General features: G+C 40.6%; 1 protein-coding gene across 4 annotated transcripts in view; it reads left to right on the top strand.

The window, feature by feature from the left end:
• TTC7A (tetratricopeptide repeat domain 7A) overlaps positions 1-25,221 on the top strand; it is a 240,570-nt gene that overhangs the window by 168,760 nt on the left and 46,589 nt on the right. For all 4 annotated transcript variants that reach the window (XM_039697785.1, XM_039697786.1, XM_039697788.1 and 1 more), the window contains 3 exons: positions 14,301-14,417; positions 18,253-18,350; positions 23,345-23,479. In XM_039697785.1, the coding sequence (XP_039553719.1) occupies positions 14,301-14,417; positions 18,253-18,350; positions 23,345-23,479 (350 nt within the window). The remainder of the gene's footprint in view (positions 1-14,300; positions 14,418-18,252; positions 18,351-23,344; positions 23,480-25,221) is intronic.

The raw sequence follows: 25,221 nt of genomic DNA, 5'->3' as shown, positions 1-25,221 counted from the left end.
TTGGATAGCTGGAATCACATGAAAAGCCCTGCATTGACACTGATTGAATAGCAGGTATTACATAAAAAATAAACTTGGACCTGGAGAGACCTGGCAGATAGAGCTGTGATGTTATCCTAGAATGGGAGGAGAAAGGGATTGGGGAAAATATAATGACAAAGCCAGTATCTCTATCAAATCTGCCAAATGTCACTACTGTAGAACTTCGTTATGAATAAGAAACAACATGGAAAAAAAACACAGGGGGAAAAAAAAAGCAGTCACAAATCTGATGCGTTAGGAATCTGTCAGCTTCCAACGGAGCTGATGTTTCTACCAAAGTAATTCCTTCTATGTCTCATTTATGCTAAAAGTGCACTGCAACTCACATGTCTTTACTTTTACTAATGCCTCCAGGGCCTCCAGGAAAAAGATGTCCAAGAAGTTTATTGAGTGTTGTTCTGAATATTCTGTACAGGAATTGACCTTAAGGATGTAATTTGCAGTACTATTTCATCAGCATGTTGGGTTTTATGTTGCCATTTCTGTTGGAAAGAATCATTCATGCAAGCTGGTGCAGGATATCCTTGCCCTGTGGGTAGGAAGCACTGCAGTTATCCTGAGGAAGGATACAGTTGCACTGTCCTGGAATTGCACAAGCGGGATCCTTGTGCCTGCCTCCTGAGGCAGGACAGCAGTAAGCTATCCTAGCTCTTGGTGTCACCCACTAACTCTCCCTTTTCTGCATGTGGCTTCACTTTCCTGGGTAGCCACACAGCATAGCTTTTGCCTGAGCCAAAACCACAGGTTTTGTGTGTGAAAGCAGTAATTCACTATAGCTGCCTCATTCAGTCGGCATACCTACCCACCCTTCCTACATTTTTTTCTTCAAAGACCCTTTTATATGGCAGATGGACTTGATACTTTCATATGCCCTTTCCTCCCAGTTCTAATTTTAGCCAGTTTGGGCCTGTGACTTGACAAGCACTTGCAAAGTGCTCTCATTGCCATTCAGCTTGGTATTTCTATATACTGAGGCTTTCATAGTCAGTCTTGCCATTTTACTTCTTCTTGGAGTCATCTTGTGCTGAAGCCTGATGAACAGGGTAATTATTTGAAAAAGGATTACAGCTCTGAAGCTTTTTGACTAAAGCTGGAGGAAGCTGTTATTTCATTGTATATTAAATGGCACGTGGTAATTTTAATCACCTTCTGTATTTCTAACGAATAAATCAAATCTGTTCAAGAGTAAAAACACCAATTTTTATCTCTATGGTTCAACAGTTTTTAAGCCAGTCTTTTTATAACAGGATTTAGTTTATGCCATATATCTACAGTCAAGGAAAATAAAAATATCAGCTCTTCTATGGGTGCATCTTGGTGCTGGTAGTCTCTTTCAAAATGTCGCATTTCTGGTGCATGCTGTGTATTTGAACCATGCTTCCTCTGGATGTCATTCCCTAAGGGAATTAATTATGATAGGATATATCACATACATAATGACAGGTTCTGTTAAGCTTTCTGGAGCAAAAACTGTCACACAGGTCAGCAGAGAGCCTGAGCACATTCAGTTGCCTTGGAGTAGTGAGTTCTGCACAGTGGCTTTTGGGTATCCTTTCAGTGAGGTACTGAGGAAGGGTATGGACATATTAATGAAAATACAGTGCCCTCAGTGTGCTGTGAATGGAGAAGAGTACTATGACTGTGTTTTGGATATACTGGCTTAGAAAAGAAAAAGAAACAGCAATTAGACTGTGAGCTCTGAATTGCAGCTGGTTTGCATGGTGGCCTTTTAAGAGGGAAAAAAAGCGTACATAAATGCACAACAGTTTTTATGCCTAGTGGTAAATGGTAAACAGGACAGGTGTAATATTCTTAATGCTTTTTGGTTGATACCGGTTCTTTCCCTTCTGATTTACTTCAATAAAAAACTGGTACATGCTGCTAACTTATCAGAAGGCACATTATAAATACATTCTTCTGATTTATCCTAGAGTGCTGCGATCTCTGCAGAGAGCTCTGCACTGAGTTAACAGAATATGTAATGCTGGATAAACACGGAGATTTCATTGTGTTCAGACTTCAATGAGTTCTGTGCAGCCTCTTTCTGTCCCTCTCCTTGGCTGAGATGTTGAGGTGCAGAGTTTGGCCTCAGGCTGCTGTGCTCTCCATGGTCAGCACTGGCAACCCCTGGAAGCCAGGCATTTCTGCATGGGCTTTCTCCCCACACAGGAGAAAGGAAATCATAGGACTCCTCTCTGTGAAAGGCTGGAGCTTGCTATACATCATCACTTCTGCTCCTTTATTTTTTGCAGAATCCTTGTGGGTATAGGGAATGCTAGAATTCTACAAATGAACCATTTATTTAAGGGCATGAAGTAGGGAGTCATCTGATGCAAACTGACCGAACCCTGCACTTCATTTCTGTGTTTATCTCATGCATGCTCATTTCTGCGGAGTTAAAGCTGCCTGAGCTTTTCTGACTTGAAGCTTGAGTGCCAGATCCTCAGCTAGTTTAAAAAGACAAAAATCCATTCATTTCAGTTGAACAGAGCTGATTACCTTCAGCTGACTGTGAGACCCTGAATGTTTAGTTCTTTTTACCTGTTTCATTACAGCTGTTAGTTCTAAATTTTGGAACAGAGTTCCGTTTTAAAAGCACTGTTGTGTAAAAATTTGTAAAGGTCAGTGGTTGCTAAGTGCTGGACTGTGTCTCAAAAAAACCCCCACCTTCTGTGGGTGGGTGAAGAACACAAAAGTAAACCAAAAACCAGCAATCCTGTCACCTGCACTGTGCTGCAAAATGAAACCTGTTTTTCAGCAGTCAGACCGGGTTAATTCCAGCCAGCCTTTAAATTGTATTTGCAGTTTTACACTGAGGTGTTTCTCTCAGGCTGTTATTGAAAGAAGGCCAAATATTTTTGAATGTTTAAAATGTAATTACTATGCATGTTTTCTCAAAGGATTTTCTCTAATCATATATGCAGTGCTTTAGATGTATAATATTGTGTCATCTTCTCTCAGCACATCTGGAAGATCTGTCACACTGGGGTGTACTATATTGCAGAAAAATAATCCATTAATCTGATTTTAGGTTCAATCTGCTGTGGATTCTCCTTTTACTTTTGATTTGTTTTCTTTACTGTGCATATATATTTCTCACCTTTCTCTCAAGGCTTTTTTGTTGGCAGCTCTAATTAAAATTTGTTAGGTATCTCTGACAGGTTGAGACTGCTGATTGTTACACGTGAGCAGTGACTCAGCTTACTCATACAGTGTAAGGTGTACCTGATGGAGTCATATGTGCAACAATGCAGTTCAAATTTACAGCAAAGCTAAGGAATAAAGCTTCACATTTAATATACAGCCTGCAAGATCCTGAATTATGTTCATGTTCAGCTGAACTGTGCACAGCTTTCTGCTGGGAAAAACTGACACTGGAATAGTAGTCAAGGATACAAGCTGTGGAACTGGGTTCTGTAACTCAGCAATGTCCTTGGGTTGATGTGTGTATTTGGGGAATTACTAGGAAGAAAATGGTTGGAAACAAACCTAGCTGTTCACAGTTATATTCTGAGTTTTTATCTCAGAGTAATGGACAAGGAGAGCTATCACAGTATCAGTTGAGCTGTCTGGCCTGAGGTCTGTGGGGAATCTTTACTGTTGGGGAGGCAACAACGTGACAAAAAGTGCTACCATTGCCAAAGCCAATCTGCATGGTCTCAAACCTCACAGGGGTTAGGGGCTACAAGTCCTGACTCTGCAATTAGCCTTGTACAAAGTGAAAAGGAACTACAAAGTAAGAACTTTATAAGGAAATTTAATGCATCTTCAAAACACTCTCTGTAGTGAAAATGCAGCCCAGCACTACCATGATTACAGTTTTGTCTGCCTGATTTTTCTAAGTCAGTGTGCTGTCGAGCCAGATGGTAACACAAGTTTTGCTAGGTTAGCTCAGTTGTGCCAGTGAAGGACTGAGTGAAACTGCAGTAGCTGGTCTTCAGCTCATCTGTTGAAGTGCAGACCTGGGTCTGTATGCTGGTCCCTAGCCCTGCATTAAAGGTCGTGCTCCTGTGACTCCCTGCTGCTGTTCTGCACTAAACATGTTCAGCTGCTGCTGACATAGGCTGCAGTTACATCTTTGCTTTGCAGGCCCAGACAAATATAATTCCTGATGGTAGCAGTAGCAAAATAGCCATTTCTTTCTCTGGAATTTTCTTTGGTGAAGCCAGCAGTTTTCTGTTTACTTACCAAAATGCAGGTTTGTTCTAGATACTGTGGGTTTGCTTGGGTTTTTGGGTTTTCTTGGGGGTTGTTTTTGGGGTTGGGTTTGTTAGGGGTTTTTCAGAAATGAAGGAGCTTTTGTCTGTCTTAATTTCTTTTCACCTTTTAACTATGTGTTTCCCTATATTTTTACATGCTGGCATATAAACCTGCTCCTTCATATCTTGCAGAACAAGCTCATCTTTTAAAAAGCACTGCCTCTGAACTGTCATAAGTGTATGGTGGGTTGTCTTAGCCAGAACCTAGGTTGAAATATGCCCACGTGTGCCCCAGAACCAGTATTCTGTAGTGAAATTCAGTGGTGTTTGACTGATTGAGTTCCACCTTTTCAGCTCTGCTGAGACATGCAGTCCATGTGCGCTAAATAGTGGCAAACTCTGGCCCTTCTTGTGTTACTCATGTTAATACTTTGTCCTCTGCAAAGTTAAGCACTTAGGAGAGAATCTCATAGATTGTTCTCCTCATAAAGAGCTGGATCTACCGAGGTTCTTAAGCACACACTGAGTTATAAGGAGAGGAATAATTGGTTTCTCATTGACTTCACCAGGACTTGTGCTTGAAGATGAAGACCTCTTATATGTGTGTTACTGTAATAGTGCCAAGGTAGCATAAATTATATTGCTCCAGATTAAAATAATGAAAAGAGTGACGTCTGTTTACCAACATTGCATAATGCAGCGTTTTTTTTTTGAAAAAGAAAAGCTTATTTTATGCCTATTGTTTATACAGCAAAGCCAAATTTTGTATGGTTCTAATTTACTAATACAGTGGGGGCATGATGCAGTTTCAGAGTGTTGGCTCCAAGTATCAGTAACGTTCAAGGTTTCATAAATATGTCAAGTTGGGTAGAAATGTTTTAATTAATCTGTTACGGGGTTCTGCTTTACTGTATTTTGTTGCACAATTTATAGATCCATAGTAGGAGAGTACTATCACTTTTTATTACCTTGACACTAGGTTAATTAGGAGGTATTTCACTTTGTTTTAAATATATGGATCAGGATTCAGATATACATTTCCAAAAGGAAACTATGTTATTGGTTGTACTGAGGTGACTTGGAGGTTGATGTTGAGTGTTACTTTACAAGCCAGAGTAAAAAGCAGCCTCAACTATACATAATAGAAGCTTTTATGAAAATGCAACAGTTTAGAAGTGTAAATGCAGCATCCAGTTCTGCAGTCTTTGGGAATAGGAGGTATTGGCAGCATGTTAAATATTCAGCTTAGTCTGTTAATGCTCTTCTCTTGTCTGGAAAGATCTCTGCTCAGCAATCAAAGACCCTAGTCTTGGTTTCCTTTTTCGTTTCTGTAAATCAAGAGTTGTTCCAGTGGTTGTGGCAGCATGATAGTTCTCAGCTCTGCCATTCCAATTGAATTCCAGTTTAATCAGGGCTAGCTGAGTTTATTCAGGAGGCACATCTGATGAAATTCTGAAGAATCAGGCCCAGCTGATGAGAAAATGTTTTAAATGTCAGTTACAGAGGAGCTCAACCTGCTTTCCTTCCTGTCCACAAATAACTCTGAAGTTGAGAGCCACCCGTATTAAGAGATTAAATGTAAAGGATATGGGGCAGGCAGTGATGAAGGCCCTAGTTCTCCAAATGCTTTGCAAAGGTCATTCCTGTTATCTGCTCTGCATTTGGAAGAGTTAAAGCACAGCGGCCTGGATCGACTTGCCCAAATCTGGCCAAGAAGCCATGTGAGACAGCAAAGCATGGAGTGTGGCTCTCCCAGCTCCCCAGCCCAAGCCATAGGATATTTGCCACACTGCCCCATGGGTGGAATACTGTGTTCCCAGAACACCTCTGAGATCACACTGCCATTTGGTGTTGCCACGTAAGTGTCTGTTGCCACCCAGAAATGAGATTTTGCACCACAGAGTCACCTGAGTTCAAGTGTGAGGGCTTGGGTCTGCTGGATGGAGAAGCTGTGCCTTGAACTCCTGCTGACTGAGTGACTGAAATTAAAGTTTTAAAGAATTAATAGGAGGTGAACCTCTAAGCTTCTAGCCTTAAATGCCCAAGACCTGGCTCTGGTTTTCAAATGTGTTCATAACAGTGTCCAGCACAATGGGGTATATTCCATGTAGGTGGAGACTGTCAGAGAAGAAAAATTTCACAAAGCAGTGCTGGGGGAAACTTGCAGAATAAACCTCTGAATCTTCTGAAGTGTTTCAATATAAAATTTAATTTGCTCTTCTTACAAGGATACCTGTTTTTATATTGCAAATAAAAACTTGATGAAAACACACTTTATAGAAAAACTGGGACCTTTTTCCCCAAGTTTTGTTGTAAAACTTAAAAGTGTGAAAATTATTTTTGCATTTTTATTTGGAAACGATATGGACGGAAATACAGATGATTTGTGATAGTACAATACTGTTTTGTTGGCAATTCCTCATCAGGGTGAGAGGAAGATAAAAACTCCTTTCAGGTGTATCACCCAAAGGATTCTATGAATCAGGTGAGACAAGCGTTTTTATCAGCTCTGCGAACAATTTGCTTCCTACATTGTTAATAAAAAGCAAAATACCACAAGTCTGGCATTCAAAAGTAATGACTTAAGTAAAAGGAACACAGACAATAATTCTTATCACCCTTTTTATTCTGACTTTTCTCGGGTATGACTAGATATGGTTTGATACTGAAGACAAGTGAAGATAAAGAAGAATTTCAGTGTCTTTTGGTTTTTTTTTTCTTTCCAAGCAAATCAGCTTGCTTTTTACAGACTATTAGTTAATTGTTGCTTTTCCGTTAAGTGACAACCAGCCTGGGTTTAGTAGATAAAGGAGGTTTGCTACTAGATGCCCTTTTGATGTAAGGGGCACTTTCTGAAAGGACCACGTAAGTATCCATGGTATCATATTTGGTCTCTGTATCAGAAATTAATCTGGTGGACCCAAAGGTTGAATTAAGTGAATGAGGTTGCTGGACTGGCTACACACATTTGTCTTGGGAAGAGGCATTTAGGTTCCTGCAGAGCTATGCAGCATAGTCCATGGGCAGGACCTTCACCTGACAGACAGGAGGCCCTTCTGCCATCAGGTGAAAGCTGCAGCTTGCAGGAGGTGGAAGTCCAAGAAAAAGCATCCAGTGGCTGCTCCCTTGCTTTTGCTTTGCAGTCACCTTCTACAGTTTCAGCTGCCATCTTGGCTTTCCTGATCACCTCTTTCTGTGTTTCCCTACTTGTCTATAAGCAAGAACCTTCTAGATGTTTTGTGCCAGGAGGCTGAACATAGCAATTTGTCTCCATTGTGTTAACTTTTAAATAGCCTACAATCTACCACCCTGGAAGTTGTTTTCACCCATGCTGTAGCCATCATGGTTTGTGGAGCAACATTAGTCTAATTGCTGCTGTCGTGCAGGACTGGTCTCAGAGCAGGGCATTCTTATCAAGGAGGAGATGGCAGCTCTGAGTTTACTACTTTCCCTGGCTTAGGAAGATGAAGTCAGTAATTCTTTGGGCATGGTGACAGATTTCTTGTTTTTATTTTTTTGTTCATATTGGGGGCTAACTGGGCAGGGAGCCATAAAAATTAGGACCGTATGTCTGTAAAAGTATATGATCAATTTATTTTTGTTGGGAAAGTGATAGATAACATGGCACAGCATGAAGTTATAAAAGGAGGTTGCAGTCATAGTTGCTGGCGTTAATTTAACTAGAGAATGTGCCCTTAAATGTCAGGAGACTGCAAGAAGCACGGAGTTATTTGAGAAGATAGCAACTTTGATGTTGATTTTTATCAACAAAAATACAGGAGATTAAAAGCAGCTCCCCAGTTTTGCTTCCTTTTTTTCTTACTCATAATTTGACTAGGGCATTAGCAGGTATTGTAGGAAGGTTAATGAAACCATAACAGTTATGGTGAAAGAGTATCCATTATCTAATTGAGTTGTTTAGGTGACTCACCACTGAAGCTAAACTCAATAACAGGGAAGCTGAGTAACTGATTTTCTGTGAAGACACTACAGTTCCACTGACAGATAAAACAAGACTAGACAATCTGGGTTATAAGAAGAATATGGGCTTGCAGTCTTGTTTCTGCCATATCAAAATGTAAGAGTGGCCATTCTTGATCAAACTAAGGGCTTGTCTGGCTTCAGCAGGGCATCTGGTGAATGCACAGGGAAAAGCATATAGAAATCTAGCAGTAGGATGATCCTACCCCTCATATGTGATCCTTGCTTCTGTCAGCAGATTGGCTCAGAGGCTTTTGGAGCCAGAGGTTGCATTAGATTGCCTTTAATGCCCCTGATGGGCCTGTCATCTGTGAATTCCTCTAATCCCTTTTTGAACATATTTGTGTCTGCTCCAGAACATCCTGCAGCAATGGGTTTTTCACTTTAGTTTTGTGTTGTATGAAAAAGCACTTTGCCCATTTTAAATCCACTGTTTGATTGCTTTATTGGATATTCTTTCTTTCATTGAAGCAACACAGATTGTTTTGACTTCCTGATCTTCTTCATGCTATTAATGATTTTATAAATCTGTCATCTCTTCTCTCAGTCTCTTTTTCAGGCTGAGATGTCTATTTACTATATCTATGTATCAAAAGTGTTCCAAAACTTTGATAATTTTTCTTGTCTCTTTCATCCTCTTTCCAGCTCTGTTAGATCAGATTGTGTTCTGTATTCACCTGTATCCTCCCATTGTATCCATTACCTTAAAGGAGAAGAAACTGATTCAAGAGGATTAAAGTGTCAGGGGTTTGAATCCACACCTTGCAGTTCATCAGAGGACATGCTTGGGTCCTCCACTCATCCAGTGCCACATTGTGGCATTGTGGTTTTCATTGTCTCTGGTGTGGAATATGTATCTGGACTTCAGAGAGGTGGTAGGGTGAGCTGGTCTCTGCTGTTCCGTGGCACTTTGCTGTCCCACCCCCATCACCCAGACACTGGAATTGCATTTGCTGCTCTTGGAGCTGTCACTGGTTTTCATCTCCAAGCAAATGTCTGTACAAAGCAGCAGGCACGTGAATCCCATCCTTTAATAGAGGAGCAAAGTACACGTATCAGCTGGAGAAGGTCAGTAACTTGATGCTAATGTACACAGTTGTCTGGTGAATTAAGATACACTGCTGCATGTTTTGGTGGGGTTTTTTTGTTTCTTTTGCATTCAGAATCCAAAATAACCCAACAGCTGTGTGTGTAGGTAGACAAATCTGGGTGAATAATGAAAGACTTTGGGGAATGACAGCACCGATCTGGTAAAGCTCAGACATGTAGATCTTTGAGAAGCTGCTGACAAGCTCTCAAAAACTGGAGGGGTTTTAAGCAGACAGTGAATGGCAAAATATATAGACAGATGACTACATAATACTCATTAGTCCTAATTTAGTCTCTCAATCTTGAAATGAGTGGAAGGTGTTCTTGTTTGTTATAGTACTGGCATTATTTATTGCTTGTCAAGTGATAAGACACAGATCCCACTGTGATGCTGTATAAATGTGTACTACAAGGGCTACATTTGATACTAAGAACTCCATTTTAAAGCAGGCTTTAAAAGTCCCAATAATTAACTGATTAATAAATCTTAAAAAGTCCTAGAGCATCCATAAAGTCTTCAATTGATTATCACTATACACAGCAACTTAAAACTTCCACAGATGTGCTCATAAGCATTTATGGTATACAGATGCACTTGTGAGATCTTCTGATAATAAATATTAGCTATTAAACCTCAGTAATTGAATTTTCAGGGATGGGAAAGAATTGCCTCTTTTCTTCATGGGTAATATTAAAGAACTTAGTCTGAGCATTTAACCATATAACATTAAAAGACTCTTGGAAGTGCTAGATAGGTGTATTTGGCCAGACCTTTAGACATCATGAGTATAAGCATTTGAAGTCAGCCTTTATGAAAACAAATGTTGAATGCCTGTTGAAATCAACTGAAGTAGCTTGCTTGCTTCTGAAAATTTTTATGGGTCTTCCAAGGTTCCAGCCTCTACCTTTTTTGTCAAGGTTTGACATATTACAGTGATATGATAATTTGTACCACTGAAGTTTTGATACTTGGGAAACCTCATTATGAATTAATTTTGAATTTTCAGAACTTAAAGTGGCACCAAATTTGGCTGTGTCCGGAGTTTAATTTGCTAGAGTTAATGTGATAGAGTGAGAGATGGGTATTTTTGCTTGTGGCAGTAACCTGATGTTCCATTAGAGAAAAAAAGCTTTTTGCATACTGTCCACGTGCACCACAAAAGAAAACCTCTTCTGAGAGGGAGCTTAGAGTCTCGTATCAAGACTAAGTACTGGTTATTCTCCATTGGTATTGTCCCTGAAATCATACATGTTTACAAGAATGATTTATGGATTCTTTTTTTCCTCTGTTTTCCTATGCTTGCAGTAGCAATTTATATACTTACTTTAGCCTGAATCTGTTTTCATATTCACAAACTAATAGAATTACCAATTACTCTATTGATAATCGTGGGACTATTTTTATATGTTGAATCCTTTTAAAAGTCTACACTGCTTAATACTACAAGCATCATACAAATGTACAATGATATTAAGAAATACAATAGGGTGAGATCTGTGCTAAGTAATTTTTATTTATGCCCCTGAAATTGTGCGCAGACACTGATAGGACACAGTACTCGTTAGATTTATGTGTAGCAAGAGTGATAGCTCAGTAATAAAATTATAAGCTTGAGATATGTGATACTACGTCACTGTTTTCTCTGTGTATTTACTTATCTGGTTTCACTGTTACAAAACTTATTAGAAACTGAGAAAGACTAACAGCATATAGCACATGCAGCCTGATACCCTGCTTGTATTTCCACCTTTTACTTAGCATGCTTAATTGCATTGTTCGCTACTGCCACTAGTATGATTTGATTCGTTTTACTTCTTACGGTCTTCCCATTTGTCTTTTGGTTTGGTGCATTATAAGACTACATGATAACATGGATAACACTATTCCCAAGGTAAGCTGCCACAGCAGCTTGTAGGGCATAGTATCTCCAAGATTCTGTAGTGTGCCCATGTCTTACAACTCATGATAGTATTGTTCTGAGGTTTCATTATATTTTTGTGAGAGGCTTTTTTTTTCCCTAGTTTCATTAGTTGCTCTCTCTCCTGAGATAGAACATTGCATCTTCATCCAGAGCAGATGACATATACTCACTGTAAGCAGTAAACAGCAGAGTGATGAAATGCTTGCTTTGTCTTTTTAATGTTCAACTGCAAGGCATAAAGATGTTATGTAGTGATTTTACTTACCTGCTGCTAAGCTATCTATGTTCCTGCTAATGTAAGAAGGAGAAGGAGCCTTTAATATAGCTGTCCTGTCCTGGAGTTTGACTGTCAATAGGTTTGTCTATTTAATTAATACTGAGTGGTATCTTACCATGTTGAGAAGTGTGGCTTTATTCTGGGATGTAATACAACTGGCCTTGGTCTTCTTGACCACTGTTCTTCTGCTGCAAGGAGGGCTGTACAGTGCTTTAGAAGGTCTTTCATTTTGAAAGTTTGTAGTGGTTTAAAAATTATTCTGTGTGTATAAAATAGCATAGATTGTTCAATGTGCTTGCTTCTGGGACTAGAAGAATATTTTTAATAGAGTAACTTCCAGAAGGAAGGTGGTGCAGTCTCACCCCTCTACACAGTGCAGCCCAGAGAAACTCACTCATGAGCCTATGCATCAAATCCACAGCTTCTGTTTATACACTACCATTGCTTTCCAGATGTTATCCTGCCTTGCTGAAAAGGCTTTAATGACTAAGAATTTACTGTTCACACAAGGTAGTTGCTGCAAAGATTATTTTCCTTGATACTTACGTGAATGCATTTACTTATAAATTTCCATTTGACTGATTTCAGCTTCCAACAAATTCTTAGATTCTCTATATCTTTTCTTTTACATCAAAGGCTCACAATGAGAGGCTTCGTGTAGATGCTTGCAGGCTGCGGCAAAACAATTTCTTTGCTGCTTCTTGGTTAAAGCAAATAAACTGAGCTTATCAAGACTCTGATGAAACACATTTTTCTAGCCCTCAGATCATGTGCATAACCATTTCCTGAACCATATCTCACTTTTAGTTATCTTCTGGAATCAAAAAGCAAGAACTAGAAACAGGATTGTAGTAAGTGTCTTGCTGATGCTCTGATCAAGAACAGCCATGTCTTCCTGTTCCTACCTGATTGCATTTCTGTATATGGATGCTAAAGGTTGTTTGACCTTTTAACTGCATTGTTGCTCAGGAACTTCATGTCTTTTTTAATACCATTGCACTCCATGATGTAACTTCCCATCCTTCTAGTGTGATATGTGTTCCTTATACCCAAGTGATTGATTTTATATTTATATGTTGTGTTGAAACAGGCTTTGTTCTTATGAGCCCTGTTCACAGGGAATACAGAGCAGCAGGCATCAGTGGCCAGTTCCATTGCTAACCACTCCTTTGAATTCAGATTTATTTTTTTTAACAGTGCATCCATCCATTATTTTTAACAGTGCATCCATCCATCCATCCATCTTTGTCCCAGCAAAATTTTGATCAGTCTGTGTTTTAGCCTCAAATACCTGAATCATAAAGGGATTTCCTCCCAGTTAGGTGGTCAGCATGTCTAAGAGCAGATTATGTTCTTACCAGTATTTGCTTGTTCACACCAGTAACAAGAAAATCAAAGATGTAGAGTAGGGATGTAAAATAGTAAAGGGTGCAGACAACTTCCCTTGATTATGAATCTTGATCTGCCTTTCCTAGTCAAAGTTTGTACCTGAGGAATTTCTTGGAATGCTTGTCCTACCACATCAAATTGTAGCAGCAGCCATGAGCAGCCTTCACTATAACAGTAGATACAGTTGGCTACATTTTGCTCACTAACATCCCCACCCCCCAAGGAAAAACCACCAACCAAGCAAAAAACCCAAACCAAAAATGCCCACCCTAATGTTTGTTAGTGCCAAATGAAACTGCCATTTTAGCACATTCCTGTAGATATGCACCACACAGTATTGGCAGTAGAGTTCTAATTTTCCAAGTGAAGAATCTCTTACTCAGCTGCAAATTCTTCTCTAACATCGTGTATGCAGTTGCTCTTGTCTCTTTCTGAAGTAGTTTGGATTCCTCAGGAGCCTGCAGGTCACATTCACAAACCTGTTTTTAGGATTTTTAACATTCAGCTGCTGTATGCATGTTTGTACACATATGTGCTTCCAATGGATTAATTGCTAGCCATATCAAGTGAATTAAAATTGTGTTGATATTGGACCATATGAAAACATTTAAAGCAGAAAGTAAGTTTTTCATGAATATAAAAGAAATAAATTATATCATCTTCACAATTTAGATAAAATGGGTGTAGTGAAAGATGGTATTAAAAGCCATGCTGGCAGCAAATGGTAGCTTGTGTCATTGCCAAATCTGTCTTCTAACCTCTGTGTGACCCAATTCTGCTGAATTCCAGTGGTCTGTGCAAGTACGTCTTCTCTAGGTATAAGAATAGTAGCAGCAGTTTCACTACCTAGAACAAGAATGTACAAGGCTATCAGCTGTCTTGCCTAGGGGCATGAGATGATTGCCAGCTGGGGTTAAGAAAAAGTGTTTCCTTCCTGTGAGGCATTACATAATTATCTGTGTATGTTAAGTGTGCTGGGGTTTTTGTCTGAAATTCATTATATAAGCCAGTGCTATAAGGAGATGCCAGATAAAGAAAACAGCCTGGGCATATGTATTATGGCACTTCTGTTTTCTCCTGTTTTTAATACTGTCCAAAATAAAACGAGATTCAGTTTATGTTTCACCTTGTTAGCTTTGGAATGCTTTGCTTTTAACACTGTCCTGCCAGCTTTGTGACGCAAATTTGACTGCAGCTGAGGAATATTGTTAATCCTCTCATCTCCTTGTGGGGAATCAAACTTGAGCCAAATGAAATGTTTTGTGCTATGGTGTTTTCTTTTATTACTGCACGTACAAAGCAAGTAAAAATGCTGCCTGCCAGGATCTTGCCAGAGTGATACTGATTCTCTACTTTTATGAGATGCCAATAAAATAGGAGTTATTCTTTTTCATCTTGCAGCTTGCTCTTCACCAAAGTAAAACTGGAATGGATACATAAAGGACCTGAAGAGGCTCTGGTGACATGCAGACATATGTTGCAGATGTGGCAGATGGTATACAATGTTTTACAGCACAGGTAGGCTTTCTCCAATGTAGCAAGTTCAGATTTGAATTGGTAATGTGGTTATCTTTTTAAATTTTCTAGGTACTTGAGTTATTTTGCAAGAAGAGTCATAAACAGTACTGTTTAAGAGATAAGTAATATTTCTAGCAATGATTTAAAAAAGAAAAGGGAAGATTTTAATGGCCATTATTTAAAAAAAAACAAAACAAAACAAAAAAAACACAAAACCAAAAAACTAGAAAACCTAAACTTCAATGTTTTAGTATTGAAGAAGCGGTTTGAACCACAGGTTTCTGCACCAATGGCTAAACATCTCTCTCCATATTTCGATGTCCAGAATGGAGGACAGATTTTCTTTCTCCCCAATAGTGCTGAGCTTTCATCAGCTATTGTTCACAGTCTGCAGAAGTTGGCACCACCCAGGAATGTGTGGGGGTGACACAGTCCTGAAGTGAGTAAGCCAAGGAAAGGCACAGTGCCAAACTCATATGCTGTAGCTGCACGCTGGTTGCACAGCCTGGTGCTAACTGGGCAAGGAAAGAAAGGAAGGATGTAGCATCTTTCACCCTACCCTTGTCCTAGTAAATCTGCATTCACACAATGCTACGTTCCCTGTTTCCTCCCTTTCATCTGCTGCCCCACTGAAAGATAAAGTTGAAAAAGTGTGGAAGATACTGAGTTGGGTTTTCTTCCTTCCCACACCCTTTGGATATTGCCCTAGTCAAGGTATCAGTGTACAATGTCTTGGGAATATTTTACCAAGACTTCTTGCCCATAATGTCCACAGGGGTTGTGTTTGAAGGGAAGGACAGCATGCTTGATGGCAGCAATCAAGACAGCAGGGTGATGTAGCTTGAGTTGTTCCCCAATTTTTGTATGCATTTGCATAAGTTTTATAAACACCAGAAGTATATGCACAGTATGGTGCATGTCTATGTACAAGTTGTCCTTGAGGGGATATTAGTAATTCTTGTTGGTTTAGCTAATGAGCAGCAAACCAAACACAAAAAATCAGAATATTTACATAGCAGCAGTGGTCTTTTACAGACTTGAATCATTGATTTCCTTAGGCCTTAGTATCTTTAGCTGAGGATTCAATCCTGTACCGCTCACATGAATAATCTTTATACCCATGAGTAGTCCTTGTGAAGCTGATCAAATCCACACTGAACAATTATGACTGAGGAAGGTTTACTTTTGCAAGGGGGGGCTGAAAGCCTGCAACTGTAGAGAGTACATTGGAAAACAGACAAATAGCTAGTTCAGCCATTTGGACTGCATTTGGATCCCAAGCTGTGCTTTGGCTCTTATACTTAAAAACCCAGGATGTGATAGCTTTAGAGGCTTTTGATAAGCTTTAGCCATAGAATCTTAAACAAAACAAATTGCTTTGCTTTTGCTTTTAAAAACTCTAGTATATATTTCACTGCTATTCCCAGCAGGGCTTTTTTTTTCTTTTTTCAAAAAACACACCATAAAGTTTTTAATATCAGGAAATGCTATTGGAAAGGTAACAAGAATCAACTTGGTACCTGCAGTTTTAGACTGGATTCAGTGACCCAGGAAGCCCCTTGTATTTAGCAAATTGCAGCAGTATCAGCTAACAAATATGTAAAGTATTCTGGGTAGGGCTGGCAGAGGAACTTAAGGGGAATTCTTATCAGTGAGACTTGGACAAAGGCATTTTTAGGGCCTCTTGCAAAAGAGGAGGTTGTATTTACACAAAGTTGAGAGCTGTTACACTCAGTATTCCTTACTGGTTCAATCAGTGGATAATTGCCTACACAATTAAATGGCACTTCAGTTGCATTTGTCTGGCCTGTTGCTGGCTTTGCAATCTTACTGTGATTCTGACAGACCAAAAAAGTCTTTCAGGGCCCAGTATTTTATCCCCAGCAGCTATTTATATGCCCTGTTCAAGTCCCCTGTCTTCTCTCTGACAAACTGGTGCCTTTGCATTCTCACAACCAAGTGTCCCACTCAGTGTTTTTGTCACCAATTTGTCCACTGTCTCAACTATGTTTCAAAAACATGGGCAGTAGATGTCCTGCTGTCATACTGTCAACATTTCCAGTGCTGTATGTAGAAAGCAAATAATCTGGTTACTATCCCTTCCGTGGTGCATCAAAAGCTTTCCTGGCTGAAGGCTTTGTACTGCAGCTTTTAAAGGGTAGTTAATTTTCAGCCCTTCTCTGGGATAACAAGGCCATTGGGAGTGGCTGTTTTGCACAATGCATTACACTGCGTTTTCAGCCTGGGATTTTCCAATCTCTTCACCTGTCTTTAGAGTAGGAGTACAGTGTATTAACCAGTGTTCCAGCATGTGCCTGAGCAGTGATTCCACGGTGGTGGCTGCTGCATTAAGGTAGCACTTACCTCATATCATGGCAGTAATGTATGGAAGTGCAGCTGCCTTATTCCTGCATGCACAGGAGTGAGACTGAGCTGTCCATACAGTTTCACCAGCAGCTTCTGGCCAGGGCACTTACACTTGGGTCAGTCCTGTTTAGGTAAGGCTGAGGCATAGGACAGGTAATTTAATTTCCCTTCTCTGTGTCACTACCTGATAGTCTCAAATTAATTATCAGTGTGGAAACCAGTATGGAAGACAAGAGAGGCCCATTCAAGGACAGAGATTGGTGCAGTCCAGTGCCCAAGAATTCAGAGAGCATTAACAGAAACCATTATGCTTGGTCTCAAAGCCCAAGTAAAAGGTTATTTAGCTGCTGTAAATATGATTGCTATTATGATGAATGACAGTAAGTGGCTTTCAGGCTTAGGTTGTTAGCTGGAAAGGACAAGACTTGCTTTATCTTTTGCTGTTGTTTTCTGTGATAACAATAATTGTTTTTAAAGCCAAATAGCAGTCCCAAGCTAGTTCTTCTGCTAGATCAATGCAGATTCAAGAGAATTCTGTGCAATTCCTACCGAAGGACTCATCAGACTGAAAGATGGGGGCATCCACACCAATCATGTCTCTCTGACAGCTTGCTTCCTGGAAGGAATATTGTCCAAAGGCTGAGCTGCAGGCTTGGAAGTGTGCCAGAAAAAGTAGCCAGGGCAGTCACTTTTCCTTTTGGTATTTCATCCCTTAATGGATGATGAGAGGAGATATCATCACCACTGATCCTTGGGGGAAGGCAGACTATGTGGTGACAGGAAGGCTCAAGAGATCTGTGTTAAGTGACTTTTTGTTAGCCACATGATTTTTTTTTTGTGAGTTTCTCTTTGTAAGGCCTCTCCTGTGAGGACAGAAGTCCAGTAGAAGAACAGACCAGAGTTTCATAAACAGACCTGTTTCATAAAGCAGTGCTATCTGGTAGTTTTTATCTTCCTCCTCTTTTTGAACAGAACAAAGGAGGAAGGGGAGCAAACCTAAAATTAAGGGCACATAAGCCCTTTGAAATGAAAATATGAAGAAATTAGCACCCAGGTGGAAGGTGGTAATTGGTCTATTTCAAAAGGATCAGCACAGTAAACCTGTGAACAAATTATTCTGCAGAAAAGCCCAAGAGATGGTGGCTCTTGCTGGGTCTGGGTCTGCTAGTGGGCCTCCTCTGGTCTGACTTCTGGCTGCTAACATGTTTCTTGTCCAGTGGTTTGTAAAGACTTCCTATAGCCAAATAAACTAAATACCAGTGTGTGTGCCCTGGAGCCCCTGCTGGGCAGTCTCTGAGCTTCCTGTCCACTGGCAGTGGGCTGGGTGTTAATACATTCAATAAGCTCATTTCTCACAACTGGAAACCTTGATTTTTCACTTCCCATGGCAGCTAAACTATTGCCTGCTTTGAGGGGAACATTTCTCCACTGAGGGTTGTCCGTGTTACACAGTTTTGTTTCTTTACAGTGGCTCTGAGAAAGGAAGTAGTGTGACCGAAACACCAGTAATCAAAAAGCATAATGGACTGCATCTCACTCTCCCAGATGCTCACGACACTGATTCTGGTAAGGAAACAAGATTTGTGCTTTCTTGTCCTAAACATGTGCTTTTGTGAGAGATGAATGGTTCATTTTCTTTGGAGAGGGTGGTGGGCCTGTGCACATCTGTGTTGCTGGGCTGCTGGTCAGGAGGTCCAGGTCTGCCTCCATGGCCAGCTTTGCTGTGGAATGTGTCACTGTGGTTTGCCTGTACCTTGGCTTCCCCATACATATCACAGACAGGAGTTTCTGCTTTCTTTCACAAAGCTCTCCGAGATGTATAATTCTGTCCTTCTTTTTATTTTTTTATTCCTTCCCTCCCTCAGCCTGCCTCCTCATTTAATTCTGTTTAGATGTCCTGATCAAGCCAGCTGCTTTTGTTGGTTTTGGAAAGCTGAGTGAGAGTGTCTATTCCTATTAGATGGTGATTTGCTCTGGGATTTGTGCATAAACCTTGTGATGCTTTATTGTATGGCAAATACATATTCACAGTACCAGATACAGTCAGATGGAAGTAACTGAGACATCAAAGCTGATCTTGGCAGTAAAGGGGAAAGGCAGCTTTCAGAGAGTGCTGCTGACTTGTGATTTCTGTTGTACATCTCGTGATACTTTTTACTTCTTTAAAACCCTAGCTCAAAATCAGATGATGATGTGAGAAACTTGCCTTTTAGTTTGGAGGGTTTTTTAGGGAATCAAGTGCCTATGCTTGTGGGTATAGATGAAGCAAAGAAAGTGAATCTCAAACTCAGAAAATGGACAAGAAAAAAACCTAACACGTAAATCTCATGGATCTCTAGGGAATTAGGGTTTGTCTGAGTCTTAATTGTGCTATATGCCATGGTGCTGCCTGCCAGAAAGGGCAAATTAATGTAAAGTACAAGCTTTGAATCAGCTTTTCATGCACTTAAAGTGATTTGCACTGAATGCAGTTTGGTTTTAGCCAAGAAATGTATTCCTCCTCCACTTTGAGACTCCAGGTTTCCATGCTAACATGGTTGCCCCCACAGTGAATGCAAGAAAGGAGCTGGTACTGAAATTACACCACCCACCTAAGTGTGGGGCTGGCACTGGCTGCTTTCAGCAGGGCTCTGTGGCTCCCTTCTCTGCAGGCTCTGGGCGTTGCTGTTCTCCATCTAGAAGGGAAGCAGCTGATCTGCTGTCCCTGTTGGGAGCCTTTTTGAAGACAGTAGTGGGTGAGATTGTAGGGTACAGCTCTACCTCCTCTTGCCCTTCTCCAGGGCTGGGGCTGGGGCTGCCTGCTTTGAAAGAGGAGGAGGTCTGATGTTTCTGCATGGCTGTGGAGCAGGCAGTGCTGTGTTGTGCAATCCCCCGGGAGCATGCAGCGGCATCACTGCACTGCGCAGGCGCTCTGTCATCTCTGGGCTCATCACTGAAGGGTGGCAGTCACTGTGGCCAGCTTTCACACTGGCCTCTCCCTCAGCTAGACCACAATAAGATTATTTGCTGTGCCAGAATTTTAGGTTTGCTGCCAGAAAGATTAATTCCTCTTTATTTTCTTCATCTTTTCCTAACTGAAGCAGTGTTCCTAACTAAATTCACTGACATCACTCAGCTGCCTTGCTATTTCATTCTTTCTCTGATTTAGTCTTATCTTATAATGCTTTTGTCTGAAGTGATTTAGGCTTGGGACTTCTGTGTTTCTTATAAGCCTAGTATATCTAATGAGCTGCATTTCTATTTTGATAGCAGTTTTCGCATAAATGCAAAATATTAAACTTGGTTTTTTTGGTCTTAAAACACCCTAGAACAGTGCTTTTAAATTATTTAGATAGATTTTGTATGGCTTATGTGCAGAGCTCATCAGAACAAAATCAGTTTGTTATTTCATGAGTTATTTCCAAAATGTTTGGCGGGATTTATTGTAAAATGTGAAGTTTATATTCTGTCTCGTAGAGCTGTTAAATAGAGAAAGAGACTGCACTAAAATAACAAATTGATATGATATCTTCGTATGCCAACATTTGCATGTATTTTGAGGCATGACATTAAAGTTCTGCGAGACAGGTTTTGTGGGGAGGTTTTTTTAGCATGTTTCTTTCGGAGGAGATAGCTTATGAGACGTTCAGATAAATTTTTTAATGTTGCTTGAAGTTTTCTCATCTCCCCCCACCACCCTCAGGTCAGAGTCCTGTCAGTGTGGCACGTGCTGATCTCCCCTCTCAGGATATAGTGTGTTTGAGGTAAACTCTTTTGTGGCTGCAGTAGCCATCAGCCCACCCCCATGGGCACTGTGTTGCTTGCCTGAGATGCAGAGATGTGGCTGAGCCCCTTTCAATCCAGAAGGACCAGGATGGTAAAAACCTTCTCTTACAGAGTTTATTTGGTGAGGCAAGCTTTAAGGAGAACTGCTGTGAGCATCCCAGCAGAGATGGGCAAGAACAGTGGTGGCAAAAGTGGAGTATGGGCTGGTTTGGAGAGAGCCTGATCATCTGACATGTACATGTCCAGAGCAAGGAGTGTGTCTGTGTCTGAGGCCAAGCAGGGATGGCATAGCCTACAAGAGGAAGCAAAATATTTTAGGCATGGTCTCTGCCTAAAATATTTTGCTTCCTCTTGTAGGTTGGAAAAGAAAGTAAACATCAAAGGATTGGCATGCCAAAGAGCCTCCCTGTAAATTGCTAAGTAACTTGGGTCTCATTTGTCCAGCTGTGCAGATGCCCACTGCACTAGGCAGGATCAGTCTCAGTCTCAAGTTCCCCTCTTGGCAACTATTGGGCTAATGAAGATAAGATGAGGAACAGCTAACTTGGGTTTCTTTGACAGCAACTATGCTGTTATATTCCTGTGAAGTCTGCTTTGTGAGGGAAGGATGCTTTAGTAGATTGTAACTGGATCTACTTAGGCATTATGTGAACCTCTCCAAAATGCACAAAGGTGATTTAGTTTTCTTGGATTGATTTGCAAGGAAAAGAGGATTTCCCGAGCTCTGTGAGGATTGAATAAGACACCAGCCTATCTGCCCACCCAGTGCAAACAGCCCAGCGTTACATGTGGATGCTTGCAAGAAACACAGCTCCACAAAGCTTCTCTGGGAGAGGGCAGCCTTGGCAGGAAAGTTGCATGCAAAACATGTTAATATAAGAACCTCCTTAGGCTGACTGCGCAATCCACAAAGTTAATGTAATTTTTTTTCTAGGTTTGCCAATCTAGAAGGCAAGAAGTCTGCCCTAACTTCAAAGCTCTGTTAATAAATTTACTAGCTTGCTCATGTGTCCATTTTCTTGTCTCTGCACTGCAGGGAAGCTGTGTGTGTTTTAGATGGCTAGGGATAAATGCTTGGTAGTATTGCCTGTGTCAAATGGCTCTAGACTGACTTAAATTTCTGGGAGATTCAGTGAATTTCTCACTAGTGGATATAGGGATCTGGGAGAGGAGTGAGTGGGCAAGGCAGGGGAAAAATCTCATGCAGTGAAACAGGCTGAAGGTGGATCAGTTAAATAAACTGGTAAATACAATAAATTCTTCCTGCAAAGCTGAATGGCTTTTGCCCGTACCCTTAAAGCCGTAATTGCTACATTACTGCACTGTCATCTCTTGGAACATTAGATCAGGAATGTCTTTGAAAATATGTAGGAATTTAAGAAATGCATTTGGGAAGAACACATTTGCATTTTCCAAGGGAGCCGTGGGAGGCGCCTGCTGCAGGGCTGTTTTGAAGTTCTCCTGCTTGAAATGAATGACATTAGTTAGTGATGAGATAATAGGACAAATATTTCCCATAGCAGTTCTGAGCCTGGAGTTGCACTTGTGGTCTCTCCCAAGCCGTGACATGCTCACCTCGGGTTAAGTAGAAGCTGTAGCCATGTCCTGCCTTGCAAAGCAGGGGTGCTGGCACGGGAGAGTAAAGCCTCCCTCATGCCTGCTGGGAGGCTGGGTCCCTGCTCCGCATCCAGAGCGGAGATGGCCGGGGGGCCATGGCTGGGGACCACAGGGTGATGTGCTGGTCTGCTGGAAAGGAGGTGTGGTTTGGCAGCCCTCTGTCTCTTGAGCACACTCCAGCTGGAAAAGCATGCTGTCCCTCTCAGAGAGACCATTAAGTGCATGTGCCCCGTGGCTGCGGGAGAGAAAAAGCGGGATTTTAACTCTAGGATCTTGTGGTTTATGAGGTCAGCCTGTAACGATAGATTCAAGAGTAATGCTAATCAACACAAGTGCTTCAGTCACAGCAGCTCTCCAGAGAAAGAGCTTATCAACAATAAAATCACATTAAAACCTATGTATATTAAAATATTTATTTCTCAAAGCCAATTCTGAAATCTCATTTTGTAGCTTCTTATTTTGTTACCACCATCTCGATACCCCTCTGAGAGGTTGGTTCACCAGTGTTATCCCACTTGCTGTACTGGAGAATGTGGTTTCTGCCCATGCAGCCCTCCTGGGATAAACTTTTGATGTGATGTTTTGTCCCAGAGGTGTGAGCGCCAAATACTTCATTCTTGCGTAAATGTTACAGTGCATACTAAAGGTTAATGTAGTCAAAGCTCTGAACTCTGTGCTCCCCAAGGTTAAATGAAAAACCACCCTGTCTCTAAATCAGTAGAACAATATTGATGTCACTTGAATTGCGTGTGCTATGTGAATGGGGCTAAGCTACCTTGTAATGCTGTATGAATTTTTTACCTTAGTGGAGCACATTTTGTAGCTGTATGATGACTGTGCTTATAAAATGGGTATTTGTGGAAAATATTTGATGCTAGACTTCTGCTTCCCAAGCGAGTAGAATATGGTTGCTTCCTTGATGAATGCTAAGCAGACCTTTATAAAATTACTGTCTGTCTCTTAATATGCGTGTTTGAGCTGCAGCCCTTGGATAATTTAGTGAGTTTTTTTTCAGTAAATTAACCTTTTATAAAACATTCTCCAGTTTGTCATGCCAAAATTCAGCAGAGTTCTTATTACGTAAACCAATGCACTGAGTGGAGGATCAGACCCGCTGCCTTAACAAGTCAAAGAAATATCATAAGTATAAAATACATCATTGTTTGTTTGGTTCGTAGGGTCACAACGAGCCTCTTCCCTTGCTGCATCAAGACTGGAACAGGCCATGTCTGAAATAACTATGCAGAGCAGCACAATGAAGCAGGGACCTGTGAAGCTGTGGACAACTCTTGAACAAATTTGGCTACAAGCTGGTAAGTCCTGAGCTACCTGGAATTCCTCTTTCCCTTCAGTGATGAATCAAATGACATAAGTATTAACAGAGTAGTTGAAGTCATGAGTTGAAAATCACTCTATTCCAGCAGAAAATCTGCCTGTCTATCCCAGATGGTTTTTGAAACACTACTCATTTAATTTTGACCCCAAATACTGTAGTAGTGTGATTTCTCAGCTCACTATTGTTTTTCCAAAACACACAGAAAACTTCAGTCATCACTATAATATGCTTTTAGAAAAAGAGGGTAGGTAGTTCTTCACTAACAAATGGTAGTTCATAAGGAAAATTATTTTCACTCTCCTTTTACTAAATGCTTCCCTGTAATAAGACTGGGCAAACCATGTCTTAAATGTGATTTAATCATTCCAATTTTTGCTGGGGTTTAAGTGAAAATTATTAGAAAGAGCATGTTCTCCACTCTGTCCTCGACTGTTTGAACCTCCCAGGGTCTTTTAGATTGAGTATCAATTTGAGACACTAATGCAAAGATGCTTCAGCAGAGCACATAAAGGCAAAACAGTGAAGAGAGACTCTATCCACAAGCGATTTCCAAAGCCATGGAGGGGTTTTATGTAGGACATTTGTTGAGGAGCAGAATTGCCCAGCGCTTTGTGTTTGCATTCCAGTGTTTCTGAACTGATAGAGTTCCAACCCTATAATTTTGTTTTTAGGAGATACAGTTTTTCTACCATAGCTGGGCCCACAGTTGCACACTTGAAATTACCTTTGAGTGCTGTGATTGCTTATTAGATGTTTCACCATTTGCAATGCAGAAAGAAAAGCAGAACCCCCTGGAAAGCTGCTGATAGTTTTCTATTCTTTGTGCAGGAGAACCTTTCAAATTCTCATTTTGCTAATCTATGCAATTGACAGTTCTCATATAAGACCTGGCAGTCTCACCCTAGTTCGTAGCAAAGATTTTCATAGCTGCTTTTGTGGGTAATTTCCTACCAATTAGACTTTAGTTCTAGAACAAAATATATTACATTGTTTTTGCTACAATTTGATTACTATTAACAAAAGAAGTTACCTTATAAAATGCATCATCCTTTAAGTTAATCATATGTGTTCTCCTTAATGGCTTGTGTGGATGTAAATTTCAGTGATGTGTTGTGGGCTTCAAAATCACCAGCAAGATTGTGCTTTATTCAGTTTATACTCCTGATTTAAGGCTGCAGAGAGGGCTGGTGGGGAGCAAAATAAATGGAGTTTATTATGATGAGAAGTCAGGTGTCTGTTGTCCATCATCCTACAGTTGCTCTAGGCAGTTTACATTTTTGCTGCTGTCTGAAAAGACAAAAGCAATAAAGACCTAGTGCTTGCTGTGAATTGCTATGATTGCTTTTCCGTGTGAATAGAGTGCCTTTCTGAAAGGTGTTAATTAATTCTTTTAGATAGAATTTATTTTTATAAGCTGTAACTTTTCTTTCTTATCTTTTGTAAGCCTTTGTTTTGCCTCATGCTTAGTTTTAGCTGGACTCAATTCAGGATTGATATTTTGAAAACATGTACTGTGACTGCTTTGTAATTTCATTACTGAAGTAGTTATTGTTATGGATGCAGCTTAATGAGCTCCTGCTGAGGTACTGGCCATTCTCTTCTCACAGTAGTGTGGAAGCTGCTGGATTCTGGTATCCTGAAGGATGAAGAGAGGTGCAAGTATTTGGGGTAGTCTTTACTCTCTGTGGAGAAGGGCACAGTGCCTGAATAATTAGAGGA

This window comes from Passer montanus, unplaced genomic scaffold, assembly GCF_014805655.1.
Source record: "Passer montanus isolate IOZ18808 unplaced genomic scaffold, ASM1480565v1 scaffold12, whole genome shotgun sequence".
NCBI lineage: Eukaryota > Metazoa > Chordata > Aves > Passeriformes > Passeridae > Passer > Passer montanus.
The sequence above is the reverse complement of the archived record's forward strand: the minus strand, read 5'-3'. Positions and strand labels throughout refer to the sequence as shown.